At 40.0% G+C, this 16,056-nt stretch overlaps 1 protein-coding gene across 1 annotated transcript; it reads right to left on the minus strand.

Moving 5' to 3' along the window:
• Positions 1 to 201: 201 nt before the first annotated feature.
• On the minus strand, positions 202 to 14,539 carry LOC127622420 (alanine aminotransferase 2-like). Its single transcript, XM_052096524.1, is given in 13 exon segments — positions 202 to 720; positions 1,718 to 1,842; positions 1,946 to 2,101; positions 2,187 to 2,221; positions 2,224 to 2,311; positions 2,313 to 2,361; positions 4,193 to 4,328; positions 9,331 to 9,411; positions 9,697 to 9,934; positions 10,098 to 10,231; positions 10,340 to 10,448; positions 14,007 to 14,102; positions 14,305 to 14,539. Coding segments are annotated over 13 exon segments (1,425 nt in total). The 5' UTR covers positions 14,395 to 14,539; the 3' UTR covers positions 202 to 632.
• Positions 14,540 to 16,056: the final 1,517 nt, after the last annotated feature.

The raw sequence follows: 16,056 nt of genomic DNA on the forward strand, positions 1-16,056 counted from the left end.
TCGGAGTTCCTTTTATTTGACGCAAGTGTCTAAAAATATGCACAAGACGCTTGTTTGCAAGGATAAACGATTGAAAAAAAGCACAGATTGAGGTACTTACACATTCAGTGTGAACACTATGCTCAAGCGTCCGTGATTCGGTGTGCGAAAACTTGGCAACCCTACTTTAAATGTCACGTTAGTGGCTCTTCGACTGTCAGAAGCACGAAGAGACGCATTTACAAACATGACACGTCTTAAATGTATTCTACATAAATAATAATAATAATTTATGTAATGCAATTGGTATTAAATTCAATGAAAGTCAGTAACTGTAATCTGATTACAAGAATTTAAAAAAGTAATGTTACTTGTCTTTTAGACAAAGTAATTAGATTACAGTAATAGATTACTTTATAATCAGATTACACCCCACCATGGGTATAGGCCATAACAAAGCACCTCATCTCATAGAAGTGCTCATATTTGTTTATTGATGCAATTAAGGAAAACTAACACATACTTTCCTAATTACGACAGGGATAATTATAGAATTGACTTCTCAATCTCTGTCACATTACAGTTTCATCACAAGTTGTACTTCTGAATCAATTTAACTGTTATTGAAGTGCTTTGATGGTTGTTCAAGTTTTTCAGTATTCTTTCAGAAATTGAAGGTGAAAATATTGAAGGCGCTGCAGAACCTCCTCCAGTTCACCAGATGGCATCAGCACACACAACCTAAAACACAAACACACACATTTTGAGCATGCATGTGTAACGGGCATCAGCTGGTAGATAGTTGTGCAATGTGTATAAACCTCACCCTCCTGACCTCAAGAGGTGCACTAGCGACTGACACTAGGGACTGTAGCCGTTAGCCTCCTTGTTAGCGCAGGCACCCCCCATTCCGGATACACCGGTAAGAGTCCCATACGTAGCGGGTAGAACAGGAGTGTCAAAATGGTGCCGTGACCCGGATGGGAGTGAGGTTTAGGCGGGGTGAGTGTAAAGGGCATCAGCTGATATGTAGCTGTGCAATGTGTATAAAACCTCACTCTCCTGACCTCAAGAGGTGCACTAGCGACTTACGCTATGGACTGTAGCCGTTAGCCTCCTTGTTAGCGCACCCACCTCTCACGCCAAAGACGCCAGTTTGAATCCCGTGTGGAGCGGGTAGAACAGGAGTGTCACGATGATGCCGTGACCCGGATGGGAGTAAGGTTTAGGCGGGGTGAGTGTAACGGGCATCAGCTGGTAGATAGCTTAGCTGTGTATAAACCTCACTCTCCTGACCTTAAGAGGTGCACTAGCGACTGATGCTAGGGACCATAGCCTTTAGCCTCCTTGTTAGCGTATGTGCCCCCCATGCCGGAGACACCGGTTCGAATCCCATATGGAGCGGGTAGAACAGGAGTGTCAAAATGGAGCCATGACCCGGATGGGAGTGAGGTTTAGGGGGGTGAGTGTAACGGGTGCTAGCTGTGCAATGTGTATAAACCTCACTCTCCTGACCTTAAGTGGTGCACTAGCGACTGATGCTAGGGACTATAGCCTTTAGCCTCCTTGTTAGCACACCCTCGTTAAGCACCTTGTTAGCCTCCCATGCCGGAGACGCCGGTTCGAAGTTCAGTATGGAGCAGGTAGAACAGGAGCATCACACATGTGTGTGTGTGTGTGTGTGTGTGTGTGTGTGTGTGTGTGTGTGTAGACTGCATGTGTGAAAAGGTCAGTGTACCTGAAGTGGCAGCAGCTCTTTGAGTGTGTGTGAAGTTCATTCAAGCATTCAGTGAATCCGACACAAATGCCCTGTTCCTCCAACAACCTCCTACTGTACCACACACCTGCCTGAAACCCCTGAGACTACAGACAGAGAGAAAGGGATGTCCTTAAAGAATACTGTCATCATTTACACACCCTCATGTCATTCCAAAGATGCACTGAAATACAGCATGTGTGTGTGTACCTGTGAGTGTGTCACAGCTGAGTGAGGAAGACTAAGGTGAGGACAGATGAAGATTCCGCTCTGAACTGATGTGCAGATGAATCCTGGTAGATCATTAATGAACTTTACAGCTCTGGACATGTTACACTGCAGTGTGTTCAGCCTAGACGTTACCTCCTAAACACACACATTGAAACACCACTAGTGTACAGTACACAATCTCTAGTGCGCACCTATAATGTATGTGTGTTAGTATATGTACCTGTGTGTATAAACTGTAGGAGGGGTCTCCTGGGCAGGCGGATCAGCCATGACATCAACAGCGATTTGGCCAATCACAGGAGCGCATATGTCTCCCGTTAGGAGAACCTCAGTGTATAATAGTATCAGCTTCATCAACGCTTACCAGCTCCATATAACCCGCCTTTAAACCACACCTGGACAACACATATGGAGGATCATTGTAATGAATGAATCTTTCCATAGAAGCATCTCTATATAAGTCTTTATATCATTCAATAAATAAATAAATCATGAAATGTGTCAATAAGTAAATAAATAAGTAAATTATAAAAAAATTAATATGTCAATAAATAAATAATCTAACGTGTCAGTAAATAAATTAATATTTATGTAAATACATAAATCAGGAAATGTGTCAATAAGAAAATGAATAAATATTTAAATAAATAAATCAGGAAATGTGTCAATAAATAAATAAATATATAGTTCAATAAATAAATAAATATATAGTTCAATAAATAAATAAATATATAGTTCAATAAATAAATAAATATATAGTTCAATAAATAAATAAATATATAGTTCAATAAATGAATAAATATGTAAATGATTAACAAATAAAATGTGTCAATAAACAAATCAATAAATGGGTCAGAAAACAAATAAATATTAATGTAACTAAATAAGTCATGAAATGTGTCAATAAATAAATGGTGAAATACGTTTTTTATGTAAATAAATACATCAGGAAATGTGTCAATAAGAAAATTTATAAATATTTAAATAAATAAATCAGGAAATGTGTCAATAAATACATTAATATATATGGCAATAAATAATTAATGAACTGTTAATTAATAAATAAATCTATACGTCAAAAAAATCATGAAATGTGTCTGTAAATAAATAAATATATAGGTCAATAAATAAATAAATGTATAGGTCAATAAATGAATAAATATGTAAATGATTAACAAATAAAATATGTCAATAAATAAATTATGTAATGTGTCAATAAAAAACATAAAAAACGATTTAAATAAATAAATCATGAGATGTGTCAATATGTAAATGATTAAAAAATAAAATATGTCAATAAATTAATTATGTAATGTGTCAATAAATAAATAAATATGTATGTAAATAAATATATCAGGAAATGTGTCAATAAATAAATAAATATATGTATATAGATAAATAAATAAATAAATCATGAGATGTGTCAACAAATTAATAAATATATGTATATAGATAAATAAATAAATAAATAATGAAATGTGTCAATAAATAAATAAATAAATATATAGGTAATTAAATGAATAAATATGTAAATGATTAACAAATCAAATTTGTCAATAAACAAATCAATAAATGGGTATTTATTTATAAATATTTATGTAAATAAATAAATCAGCAAATGTGTCAATAAAAAACGATTTAAATAAATAAATCATGAGATGTGTCAACAAATTAATAAATATATGTATATAAATAAATAAATAATTAAATGTATCAATAATTAAAATATACAATTAATAAATAAATAATGGATTATCAATAGATAAATATATCAATATAATTAAAGTACATAATTAAATGTCAATAAAAATAACTCATGAACTCTCTCCAGCAGCTACATCAACATGTAGATCAAGACCAGTTGCCCCCTGAAGCTAAGCAGGATTGAATCTGGTCAGCACCTGGATGGGAGACATCCCAGGGAAACTAAGGTTGCTGCTGGAAGAGGTATTAGGGAGGCCAGAAGGGGGTGCTCACCCATCTGTGTGGTCCTAACACCCCAATATAGTGATGTGCCAACATTTCTGCACCATCAAATGGAATTGCAAAACGATTATGTTGCTCACAAACTGCTTCCCGAATATGCCCTCAGAAGGATCAAAGTGGTGACCTATTACTTATAGTTGTGTCTGCATATTAAGCTGGAATAGAACCGAAAAGGTGCACACATCTTTTCTGTAATGCATTTATCATCTCTATAATGAAACATTGACATGATAAACTCACTCTCCCATGATGCCGTTGGACAGTGAATGGAAGGAAGCCAGTTGCACTTTATCCGAATAAAATGAGCCCATCTCAACGAGAACTCTCTTATAGGACACAAACGCCGTGTCTTCTGCAAAAACTGTGTCTTGATAAACCTGCCAAACAGAAAGATGCATAAAGACAAATATAACAAAACATTTGCAAGCTGTCATTATAATCAAATTAACTTAAATTAGTATGAAAGCCATGGAATATATATAAATATATATATATATATAAGAGACGATTGTGGCTTAATTTCTTGCAATTGCGTCTCTACAATTCACAATAATAGGATACAATGTTGCATGAGCCTCCATTGATTAATCCATGTCTTCAGAAGCGCTATGATAGATGTGGTGAGAAACAGATTAATATTTAATTCCTTTTTTACTGTTAATTCTCCTCCCCGCTCAGTCAATCTCCACTTTAACTTTCACTTCTTGTGTTTTTGGTGATTCACATTCTTCATGCATATCGCCCCCTACTGGGCAAAGACAAGAGTTGATCTGTTTCTCACCCACACCGATCACGTCAGAAGACATGGATTAAACCACTGGAGTTGTATGTATTTCTTTTATGCTGCTTTTATGTGCTTTTTGGAGCGTCAACATTTTGGCTCCCCTTCACTTGCATTGAATGGACCTACAGAGCTGAAATATTCTTCTAAAAATCTTAATTGTGTTCTGAACATATGGCGATTCTACCAACTTGGAGGAATACACAGCATCAGTGACCAGCTACATCAGCAAGTGCATTGATGATGTCACTTTCTCCAAGACCATCACCACACGCTCCAACCAGAAGCCGTGGATGACTGCGGAGGTGCGCACGCTGCTGAGGTCCCGAGACTCCGCCTTCAGAGCAGGCGATAAGGCAGCCCTAAGAACAGCTAGGGCCAAACTGTCACGGGCAATCAGAGAGGCAAAGCGCGACACGCCCAGAGAATCCACAGTCACTTCCAGGACAGCGGTGACACGCGGCGCATGTGGCAGGGCATCCAGGCCATCACCAACTACAGGACAACATCAGTTGCCTGTGACAAAGATGCCTCCCTTCCAGATGCGCTGAACGACTTCTACGCTCGGTTTGAAGTGCAGAACGACGTGATGGCGAGGAAGTCCACCCCTCCTCCCAACGACCAGGTGCTCTGTCTTACCACGGCAGATGTGAGGAAAACTCTACGTAGAGTCAACCCACGGAAGGCTGCTGGACCAGACAACATTCCTGGCAGAGTGCTCAGAGGATGTGCAGACCAGCTAGCAGATGTTCTTACCGACATCTTCAACATCTCTCTGAGCAGCGCCGTTGTTCCAGCGTGCTTCAAGGCCACCACCATCATCCCCATGCCAAAGAAGTCTTCAGTGTCCTGCCTCAGCGACTACCGTCCGTCGCGCTTACACCCATCATCATGAAGTGCTTCGAGAGGCTCGTCATGAGGCAGATTAAGACCCAGCTGCCCCCTCACTAGACCCACTGCAGTTTGCGTATCGTTCAAACCGTTCAACGGACGATGCCATCACCACAACCCTCCATCTGGCCCTCACCCACCTAGACAATAAGGACTCATACGCTCGAATGCTGTTCATAGATTTCAGCTCAGCATTCAACACAATCATTCCCCAGCACCTGATTGGAAAGCTGAACCTGCTGGGCCTGGACACCTCCTTCTGCAACTGGATCCTGGACTTCCTGACTGGGAGACCTCAGTCAGTCCGGAACAGCATCTCCACCACCACCACACTGAGCACTGGGGCCCCCCAGGGCTGTGTGCTCAGTCCACTGCTGTTCACTCTGCTGACTCACGACTGTGCAGCAATGCACAGCTCGAACCACATCATCAAGTTCGCCGATGACACGACCGTGGTGGGTCTCATCAGCAAGAACAACGAGTCAGCATACAGAGAGGAGGTGCAGCGGCTGACGAACTGGTGTAGAGCCAACAACCTGTCCCTGAATGTCGACAAAACAAAAGAGATGGTTGTTGACTTTAGGAGAGCACAAGGTGAACACACTCTGCTGAACATCGACGGCTCCTCTGTGGAGATCGTCAAGAGCACCAAATTTCTTGGTGTTCACCTGGCGGAGAACCTCACCTGGTCCCTCAACACCAGCTCAATCACCAAGAAAGCCCAGCAGCGTCTCTACTTTCTTCGAAGGCTGAGGAAAGCACATCTCCCCCATCCTCACTACATTCTATAGAGGGACTATTGAGAGCATCCTGAGCAGCTGCATCACTGCCTGGTTTGGGACTTGCACCGTTTCGGACCGCAAAGCCCTGCAGAGGATAGTGAGGACAGCTGAGAAGATCATTGGGGTCTCTCTTCCCTCCATCAAAGACATTTACAAAAAGCGCTGTATCCGCAAAGCAACCAGCATTGTGGACGACCCCACACACCCCTCACACAAACTCTTTGCCCTCCTCCCGTCTGGCAAGAGGTACCGAAGCATTCGGGCCCTCACGGCCAGACTGTGTAACAGCTTCTTCCCCCAAGCCATCAGGCTTCTCAATACTCAGAGACTGGTTTGACACACACGTGTCCTGAGTTGCACTTTAATAACTGTCACTTTATAACTGTCTGCTACCTCAATAACTGCTATGTGCATAGAACATTATCTCATAGTATGTTATGTTTACATTTTTAGAAACTGTCATCTTTTTGCAATACTGAGTACTGGTTGGCGCTGCACTGTCTATTGTCCTGTTCACTGTCAGTAATTTGTTGTACTGTCCCGCACTTTTTGCACATGTTTGCACGTGCACTTTATATAGGTATATATAGGTAGTTTATATAGGTATTTTATTTCGTTGTGTAGTCTCATGTGGTCCTATGTTGGTCCTTTGTTGTTTTTATGTAGCACCATGGTCCTGGAGGAACGTTGTCTCGTTTTGCTGTGTACTGTACTAACTGTATATGGTTGAAACGACAATAAAAACCACTTGACTTGACTTGACTGAAGAAAGAAAGTCATAAACAGATGGCATGAGAGTATTTTAATTTTGGTGTGAATTATTTCTTAAATTATCTCAAGAGGGGCGACATTATCCTCCTTTTGAGAGACACTGTTCCACATTGATTTAGTTCTTGTATCTTTTAAGCCCAGAAATAGTATAGTGTTCTTAATTATAAATTATTATATTATTTTCTTGGTAATTTATTATACCAATTAACACACTCTCTACATCCGGGGTCGGTATTATTAAAAATATATATAAAAAAAAAATTATTAAAAATGTCGCTGATTAATTCTATTATATTAATACTTTTAAAGCTCCTCAAGTTATTCGGCCAAGTGAGTGTTTTTATCGTTTCCTTGTTGTTGTTGTTTGATTAATAGTCTAGACACGCTCCATTCGGTCACATGTACACTTCAAGTCCAACATTTTGAAGCAAATACACTTTTTGTCCCACTGTTTAAATTAACTTTACACATAAACGACTGCGTTGACATTAAATTCTCATCAAGACGGGCACTGCCGGAACTATAAAGTGTATTTGATCATTTTGGCGCGTAACCGCTTTCGCGCTCAAATATTAACCGCCTGTCAATCAAACAGCGCGCAGCCGCAGCGACAGACGTCAGGAAATAAAACGTCAATATTTTATAGTTCATTTAGCTCAATCAACCAGTGCTCTTGCTATCGCGATTGATGTAATGAACACCCCTGTTTCTAGATGTAAAACTTAGGCTAAATATAGTAAACTACCCAAAAGTTTGATCGAGGACATCTCTCTTTTTTTCCAATAAACATCTAGAACATTTTATTGCCCAGCCCTATTGATAACATCGCCTTAATCTCTCACATCAACCCAATAATCTCAGTGATAGATAGTTAAATCAGGACCATAGACTGTAAAAAAAGATGGCCGACGCCCCTTCGCTCTTTTCCATTGGTGAGAACTGAAGCCGCCAGTGTCCCGATATGGCGCTGACATCTTGGGACTGGAGTCTGCGCAGTAGTGAGCAGGAAGTAAAGGAGCGAAATCAAGGCCCCGCCCTCACTCTCGCTGAATCAATCGCAAGCACACGCCCCTGCACTTTTGACTTTTGACTTATGACAGTGTGAAATAATTAATTATAGAAATTTTGATATTAAATTTAAAGCTTCAATCTCCTCAGTCCTCCGAAGATCCCGAAAAAAAGTCAGTTGGTGCTTCAGTGACTACTTAGCTCAGAGAACCTGTCAATCACAGCTGTCAATCATGATGTCACAGCAGCGTTTTTATAGCATCAAATAACTAAAAACAAACTTATTTTGAAAACAAACACTTGAAATGACATCAACGTGATAGAAACGACAGTAAATGACAGAAACTATCTTTGGAAAAAAGATATGTGAAGTGTAATTTAATTGTTTAGTTGGTCTCACGTCCCGTTGAATAACATGGGGAGGCGGGGTTTATGACCTATACTAGGACCAGCCACCGGGGGGCGATCGAGACGTTTTGGCTTCACTTTTGAGGGCTTGTGCGGCACAGTTGGTCAGGACAGGGAAGTAGCGAACACAGACGGTGGGAAAATAGCGCAGTAAAAGTTCAGTTACATCACTTAAAATATACTCAAGTAAAAGTACAATTTTTAAACTATTTAAAAAGTAAAATTCTTGGGGAAAAGTAGTTCATTACAGTAATGTGAGTATTTGTAATCCGTTACACTCCTAGAAACAAACTCACAATTATGAGTTTATGACTTCTGATTACAAAATTAAAGTCAAAATTGCAATCGTAATATAAACAATTATATATAACATTATTTATATATCAAATATAAAACTTTTATAATTATTATAAACAATATAAACAATATACATTTATTATATGTTTATGTTTATATTGTTTATAATAATTATAAACAATATGTTTATGTTTATATTGTTTATAATTATTATAAACATTATAAACATAAACATATAATAAATGTATATGAGCAATTGCAAGTTTATATGTTGCAATTATAAGAAATAAAGTCACAATTACGAGATATAAACGCACAATTTTGAGTATTAAGAATTATCAGAATTTGTATTTATTTTTTTATTTCGAGGCGGGACCAGGGCACCATAAATAAGCTATTATTGGCTAAAAATATATTTGAAATGAAAGACACAATACTTCCCTCGTCTACCAGCAAAAAAAGTTCCTCCTCTGCAGCAAAGCGGATCACGTCCTGGATGGATTCTCTGCTCTGGACATGTCCTGACAAATCACCAAAATAAACGTAATTTACTCATTAAATGTGCAAATTATAATTTCACTTTCGCCAGGCGAAAAATCCCACAACTCAACAAAACACATTATTTGAGGTATCATTCATGTCTTACATTTTTAAACAATTTGTGAAGTCTTATGTTTAGTCTTAAACATATAAAAACATGGTCAACAATATGTCTAGTGGATCCAACCTTTAAACCATGGGTTGGATCTTATACTTAATCATAAATGATCAGATTACTAAGTGACTTTATGCATGTAATTGTTTACCTGTAAGGTTGCCGGGGTTACTGATATAAATCGCTCGTGGACAGCAGTGCCCTCTGGAAGTCTGGATGACTCGTTGTAGCTCCGCCCTCTCTAGGCTCCACCCACCCTGCTCCTTCAGCTGATAGGGCAACGGAATTAATCCCACCCTTTCCAGGAGGCATGGCAGGCTGTGAGGGGCGGGGACTGGGATCAGAACCGCGGTCCCGCCCTCTGATTGACACAGCATTCTCATCATCACCTGGGGTTAAAGTAAATGGTCATACCCTTTGTACAGGTTTGGAACAACATTGGGGTGAGTAAACAATTACAGAATTCGAATTTTTGGGTGAACTTTAAGACAGACAGGACGTTTGCAGCGACTGTGGTAACAATGCAGTTCTATTATATCATGTGGATCATACCATTAGACCTCTGTGGGCTCCAGAAGTGATGAAGATTTGTTCTGGACTGGAAGGGACTCCCCCGTCCCGCAGAGAAATGGACTTTGCCACGGTGTTTCTCACGTACGTCAGTCCACACGATTCTGTGTATGAACCTGAGCAAAGAAACGGCCAGTCAGCCAATCGGATCCTAGTATAGAATCTGTGTGATAGCACTGTATTTGTACAGACTTAATTGCACACGAATATATAAAGAATCTCACCGATGCTCTCTCCGTCACACTGTTCCAGCAAAATCTGTGCTCTCAGACGAACATCTGGTGGAAGAATGTCACTTTCCAGAAGGCTGGGGTACAAACATGCGGCTATCACCTGACACAAACGCAAATAATGCACTCAAAATGAAAATTATGTAATCATTTACTCACCCTCATGTTGTTACAAACCCATATGACTTTCTTGATCTGTACTGTAGAGCAAAAAAATTGGGATTATTGGGCAAAAAAGCACCATAAAAGTATCATTAACCTTGTGCGTCCACGTATGTGGACGTTGTATTTTGGCTTCACTATACGGAACGCATAATTTAATTCAATTTAAACCAACTGATCTCAGTTCAGGAGACTCTGTGCTGTCAGTAAAAGGTTAAACTTTCAACGCACCGAGTCATGTGACCAAACAACATGGTGCTGATCACAGCGGAGTTTGTGTTTGGGAGAAACTCCAACAAAACTACATCTGGTAAGAAACCCGATTAAGTGTTTACACTGAAACCTGTTTGAGTTAAAAGAGTCTCTAGTTTCATCTGATATGACATTTTAAAAATGTTGAATGATTTATCGTGAAATGGCACGCTTTTAAACACAATGACCACGTATGTGGACTATATGCTAATTTTTATATAAAATATTCAATATTTACTGTCTGCGCATTTTAACATTAAGAATAAATGGATGCATCCAAAAACTGGAAAATGTTGCTTTCAGACGTTTATATGGAGTTAGGATGAAAATAAGGTGCATTTCAAACTGTTCTGGGACCAGTGCAGACAGACAGCACACTGGAGGTTAAGTCATGCACTAAATAGGGAGCAAGGGAGCATCCTATAGCTCTCCTATAACTGTTCTGAGACCAGTGCAGACAGACAGCACACTGGAGGTTAAGTCATGCACTAAATAGGGAGCAAGGGAGCATCCTATAGCTCTCCTATAACTGTTCTGAGACCAGTGCAGACAGACAGCACACTGGAGGTTAAGTCATGCACTAAATAGGGAGCAAGGGAGCATCCTATAGCTCTCCTATAACTGTTCTGAGACCAGTGCAGACAGACAGCACACTGGAGGTTAAGTCATGCACTAAATAGGGACCAAGGGAGCATCCTATAGCTCTCCTATAACTGTTCTGAGACCAGTGCAGACAGACAGCACACTGGAGGTTAAGTCATGCACTAAATAGGGAGCAAGGGAGCATCCTATAGCTCTCCTATAACTGTTCTGAGACCAGTGCAGACAGACAGCACACTGGAGGTTAAGTCATGCACTAAATAGGGAGCAAGGGAGCATCCTATAGCTCTCCTATAACTGTTCTGAGACCAGTGCAGACAGACAGCACACTGGATGTTAAGTCATGCACTAAATAGGGAGCAAGGGAGCATCCTATAGCTCTCCTATAACTGTTCTGAGACCAGTGCAGACAGACAGCACACTGGAGGTTAAGTCATGCACTAAATAGGGAGCAAGGGAGCATCCTATAGCTCTCCTATAACTGTTCTGAGACCAGTGCAGACAGACAGCACACTGGAGGTTAAGTCATGCACTAAATAGGGAGCAAGGGAGCATCCTATAGCTCTCCTATAACTGTTCTGAGACCAGTGCAGACAGACAGCACACTGGAGGTTAAGTCATGAACTAAATAGGGAGCAAGGGAGCATCCTATAGCTCTCCTATAACTGTTCTGAGACCAGTGCAGACAGACAGCACACTGGAGGTTAAGTCATGCACTAAATAGGAAGCAAGGGAGCATCCTATAGCTCTCCTATAACTGTTCTGAGACCAGTGCAGACAGACAGCACACTGGAGGTTAAGTCATGCACTAAATAGGGAGCAAGGGAGCATCCTATAGCTCTCCTATAACTGTTCTGAGACCAGTGCAGACAGACAGCACACTGGAGGTTAAGTAGTGCACTAAATAGGGTAGAGTCACATGGGGTAACCTCCTCGTGGTGGTGATTAGTGGTTCTCTCAATGGGGTGTGTGGTGAGTTGTGTGTGGATTGTGGAGAGTAGCATGAGCCTCCACATGCTGTGAGTCTCCGCGGTGTCATGCACAACGAGTCACGTGATCAGATGCGCGGATTGACGGTCCCGCTGTCCACATATGTGGACATACATTTTTAAGAAAACGTTGTTTTATTTATTAGGGGTCAAGCCCCGAAGGCCTCATCATGCCCCATCATGACACAAGGGTGCCTGCTCAGTTTTGGAACAGTTTGTCAAACAATCATCAAATTGGTCTCATTAGATTCAGTAGGGAATAGCGAGCCCAATGATATGAAAAAATCCTATGTCTGCCATTTTGGACATCAGGCATTTTTAATTTAGTCATAAAATGCTGTATTTTACGAATGACTTGGCATATCGTTACGAATCGCGGTATGTCTCTTTGGTACCGTGCTCTGAAGGGACTCAAAAAGTTTCGAGACAGCACCACCTTGTGGTAAAAAATGATAATGCTATTTCAAAAATGCTAATAGCTATTAACCTACTGTCATGAGACTGGTCTTGATAGATTCCGTGGTTCATGCCGAGAATGATACCAATTATGTCATGATCGAGCAATCTTCCTGTCTGCCATTTTTAAATGTTTTGAAAACCTACTTTATCAAACTCCTCCTAGACTGTTTTTTTTGCACAAAAATTGGCATCTGGAGACGCTCACGAGAAAAAGATCTTCACAGAATTTTAATTAACCATAATGTTTTTGAATTCGACGAAGATCACGCAAAACTGAACTTGAGTCTGTATCTCCGCAACGCTTTGAGGGATTGGATCGAAACTTGGAACATGTCATCACCATTAGGGCCTGAGATTACCAGCAGTGTTTTGGCACACTGTCCCCTTCTGGTCAGGAGATAGAAAAATGTTGGCCTATAAATTTTAAATGCTTTCCTGCATGATTACCATCTAGTAGTATCTACCCAGATACGACATGAGCAGTTTCAGAACAGCACCACATACTGGACAAACATTCTAAGTAGTAGCTATTTTTAAAATAAATGTTTTTTTATGATTGAAATTTTACTTTTTCTCCAAAAACATGTCACAAAGCTTCTTTTGCTGCTCATGGTGCCGATAACTGGCTTGAACCCGGTATTGCTGCTTACAGCTATATTTATTATTATTATTATTATTGCTTGTTTATATGGGGCTACTAGTTACAAATTCAAAAATGGGAATGGAAAGTGCACAAAACAGTCACTCAGGGGTCTCATGAGGTTTAAGCAGACCATGCAATTTGTGCGCTATATTCCAAGTCTTCTGAGGCCATATGATAAAAATGTTCTCCTCTACCGAAGCAATGAAATGTTTTGGAATGATGCGGACCGCTATTGGTTCCAGGGTGTCAAATAATACGATTGCAACAGCGTACTTTTGAATATACAGATGTGCAAATGAGATTTGAGAGCTGCAGTGACTGGGGAAGGTTTTCAGTGAATAAAGACTTAAACTTCGTTCTGTTCCCCTACTGTTTACCCTATTCCAGGTAAGAAGGAAAGTTAAATGTGTTTGAAACATCAGGATAACAAGTTATTCTGGGTCAGCTATAATGAAGTTCTAGACTGCAGTTCACACTGAGATCAGTTACAGAACTGTCATTTTATATGTTTAATATATCACTTGGTAAAGCACAAATTAACAGAACTTCACTGGACCTGTCTAACAAAGGTGACTGGCTTCATTCCAGCTTTGTGAGTGTCACCAGAACTGACATCCAGAACGTTCTTAAAGGACACGTTCAGATCCAGCCCCTGTAAACAGACAAATGTGAGGTTAAAGGAACATGATTTTACTGTGATATCTTGTCTCAAACTGGTTAATTCAACCTTTCAATCAAAACGTTATCTAATTTGTAAGTTTGTGTTTTTGGTATTAAATTAAAAAAGAATGCAAGATAGAAACTTTTCACTAGTGGTCTCAGATTTAAGACTCTCGCTATGTTGTGTGTGTCACCTGTTTGAGTCGGCATGTGATGACATCAGCTCGCTCCTGTAGTTCTTCATCAGTTGATTGGCATTTGGGTGTCTTCCTCACAGCAGACATGTCTTTTGATATCTGTTCACGTCCGGCTTTCTTACTTCAGTCACTATATCACAGCATTAACTAACAGAGCAGTACATGAGTTCATGATTCAGGGCAACAGATTTGTCCTGCTGTCAGCACGCAGTGGCTCAAACATGAGACTCAATACAAACTGACCAGCCAGAATGAATAAATTACAGAAATGAAGGTGGAGTTGGTGAGGAGGCGGGATCCCAGATGACTTGAAAGAATAATGTATGTAGCCTGATTTCCTGTAAAGCTGAATATATAATACTTATTCAAAGTAATGGGCAGCATCATCGAACAAACCACAAACCTCAGTATGAGTCCTCCTACATACTGATGAAAGATTACAACAGATACAATTTCTATTTTTATTTTTTTTAAGAGTGAATGCACTTTAGCTGCACTAGGATGCTCCCTTGCTCCCTATTTAGTGCATTACTTAACCTCCAGTGTGCTGTCTGTCTGCACTGGTCTCAGAACAGTTATAGGAGAGCTATAGGATGCTCCCTTGCTCCCTATTTAGTGCATGACTTAACCTCCAGTGTGCTGTCTGTCTGCACTGGTCTCAGAACAGTTATAGAGAGCTATAGGATGCTCCCTTGCACCCTATTTAGTGCATGACTTAACCTCCAGTGTGCTGTCTGTCTGTACTGGTCTCAGAACAGTTATAGGAGAGCTATAGGATGCTCCCTTGCACCCTATTTAGTGCATGACTTAACCTCCAGTGTGCTGTCTGTCTGTACTGGTCTCAGAACAGTTTGAAATGCACCTTATTTTCATCATAACTCCATATAAAGCCTCTGAAAGAACATTTATCAGTTTTTGGATGAACTAATTTATTCTCAATGTTATAATATACAGACAGTGAATATTTAATATTTTACATTAAAATTGGCATACGGTCCACATACACATTGTGTTTAACAGCGATAAATCATTAAAATTGTAAAAATGGCATATCGTATGAAACTAGAGACTCTAATCTTTTAACTCAAACAGGTTTCAAAGTAAAAACTTAATCAGGTTTCTTACCAGATGTAGTTTAGTTGGAGTTTCTCCCAAAGACAAACTCTGCTGTGATCAGCACCATGTTGTTTGGTCACATGACTCGGTGCATTGAAAGTTTAACCCTTTACTGACAGCACAGAATCTCCTGAACTGAGATAAGTTGGTTTAAATTAAATAAAATTATGCATAGCCTGTCGCAAAGCCAAAACACAATGTCCATGCATGTGCACGCGGGGTCTCAGGAGGATAAAGTTTCACAAAAAATGTTTTTGTCAAAGGTTTTTCATTGCTCTAACATTCTCCTATCCTCTATATTCCAATGTATGGATATATTCCATATATGCAAGGTATGCAATGCATAGAGGCGCCATGTAAAGGGGGCACCAGTAACACACTAAAGGTGGTGCAATCGGCCTCATTGACCCCTCCAACATTACGACCACCCCAACCCCCACCCCTTAAACGCTTATAATGGATGACACTCCTACCACCCACCCCTCGCTTGACAGATACATGGGGCAAAAAACATAGTTTTGCACACCCACTCGGAAATGTGTAGTTGCGCCCCTGGTCCCACCAAACCTCCCTGCAATGAATGCTAGTTTATGGTTTTGAAATATAGAACCAAAAGAGTACATTCCTAGAACG

Source organism: Xyrauchen texanus, chromosome 28 (genome assembly GCF_025860055.1).
Source record: "Xyrauchen texanus isolate HMW12.3.18 chromosome 28, RBS_HiC_50CHRs, whole genome shotgun sequence".
Taxonomy (NCBI): Eukaryota; Metazoa; Chordata; class Actinopteri; order Cypriniformes; family Catostomidae; genus Xyrauchen; species Xyrauchen texanus.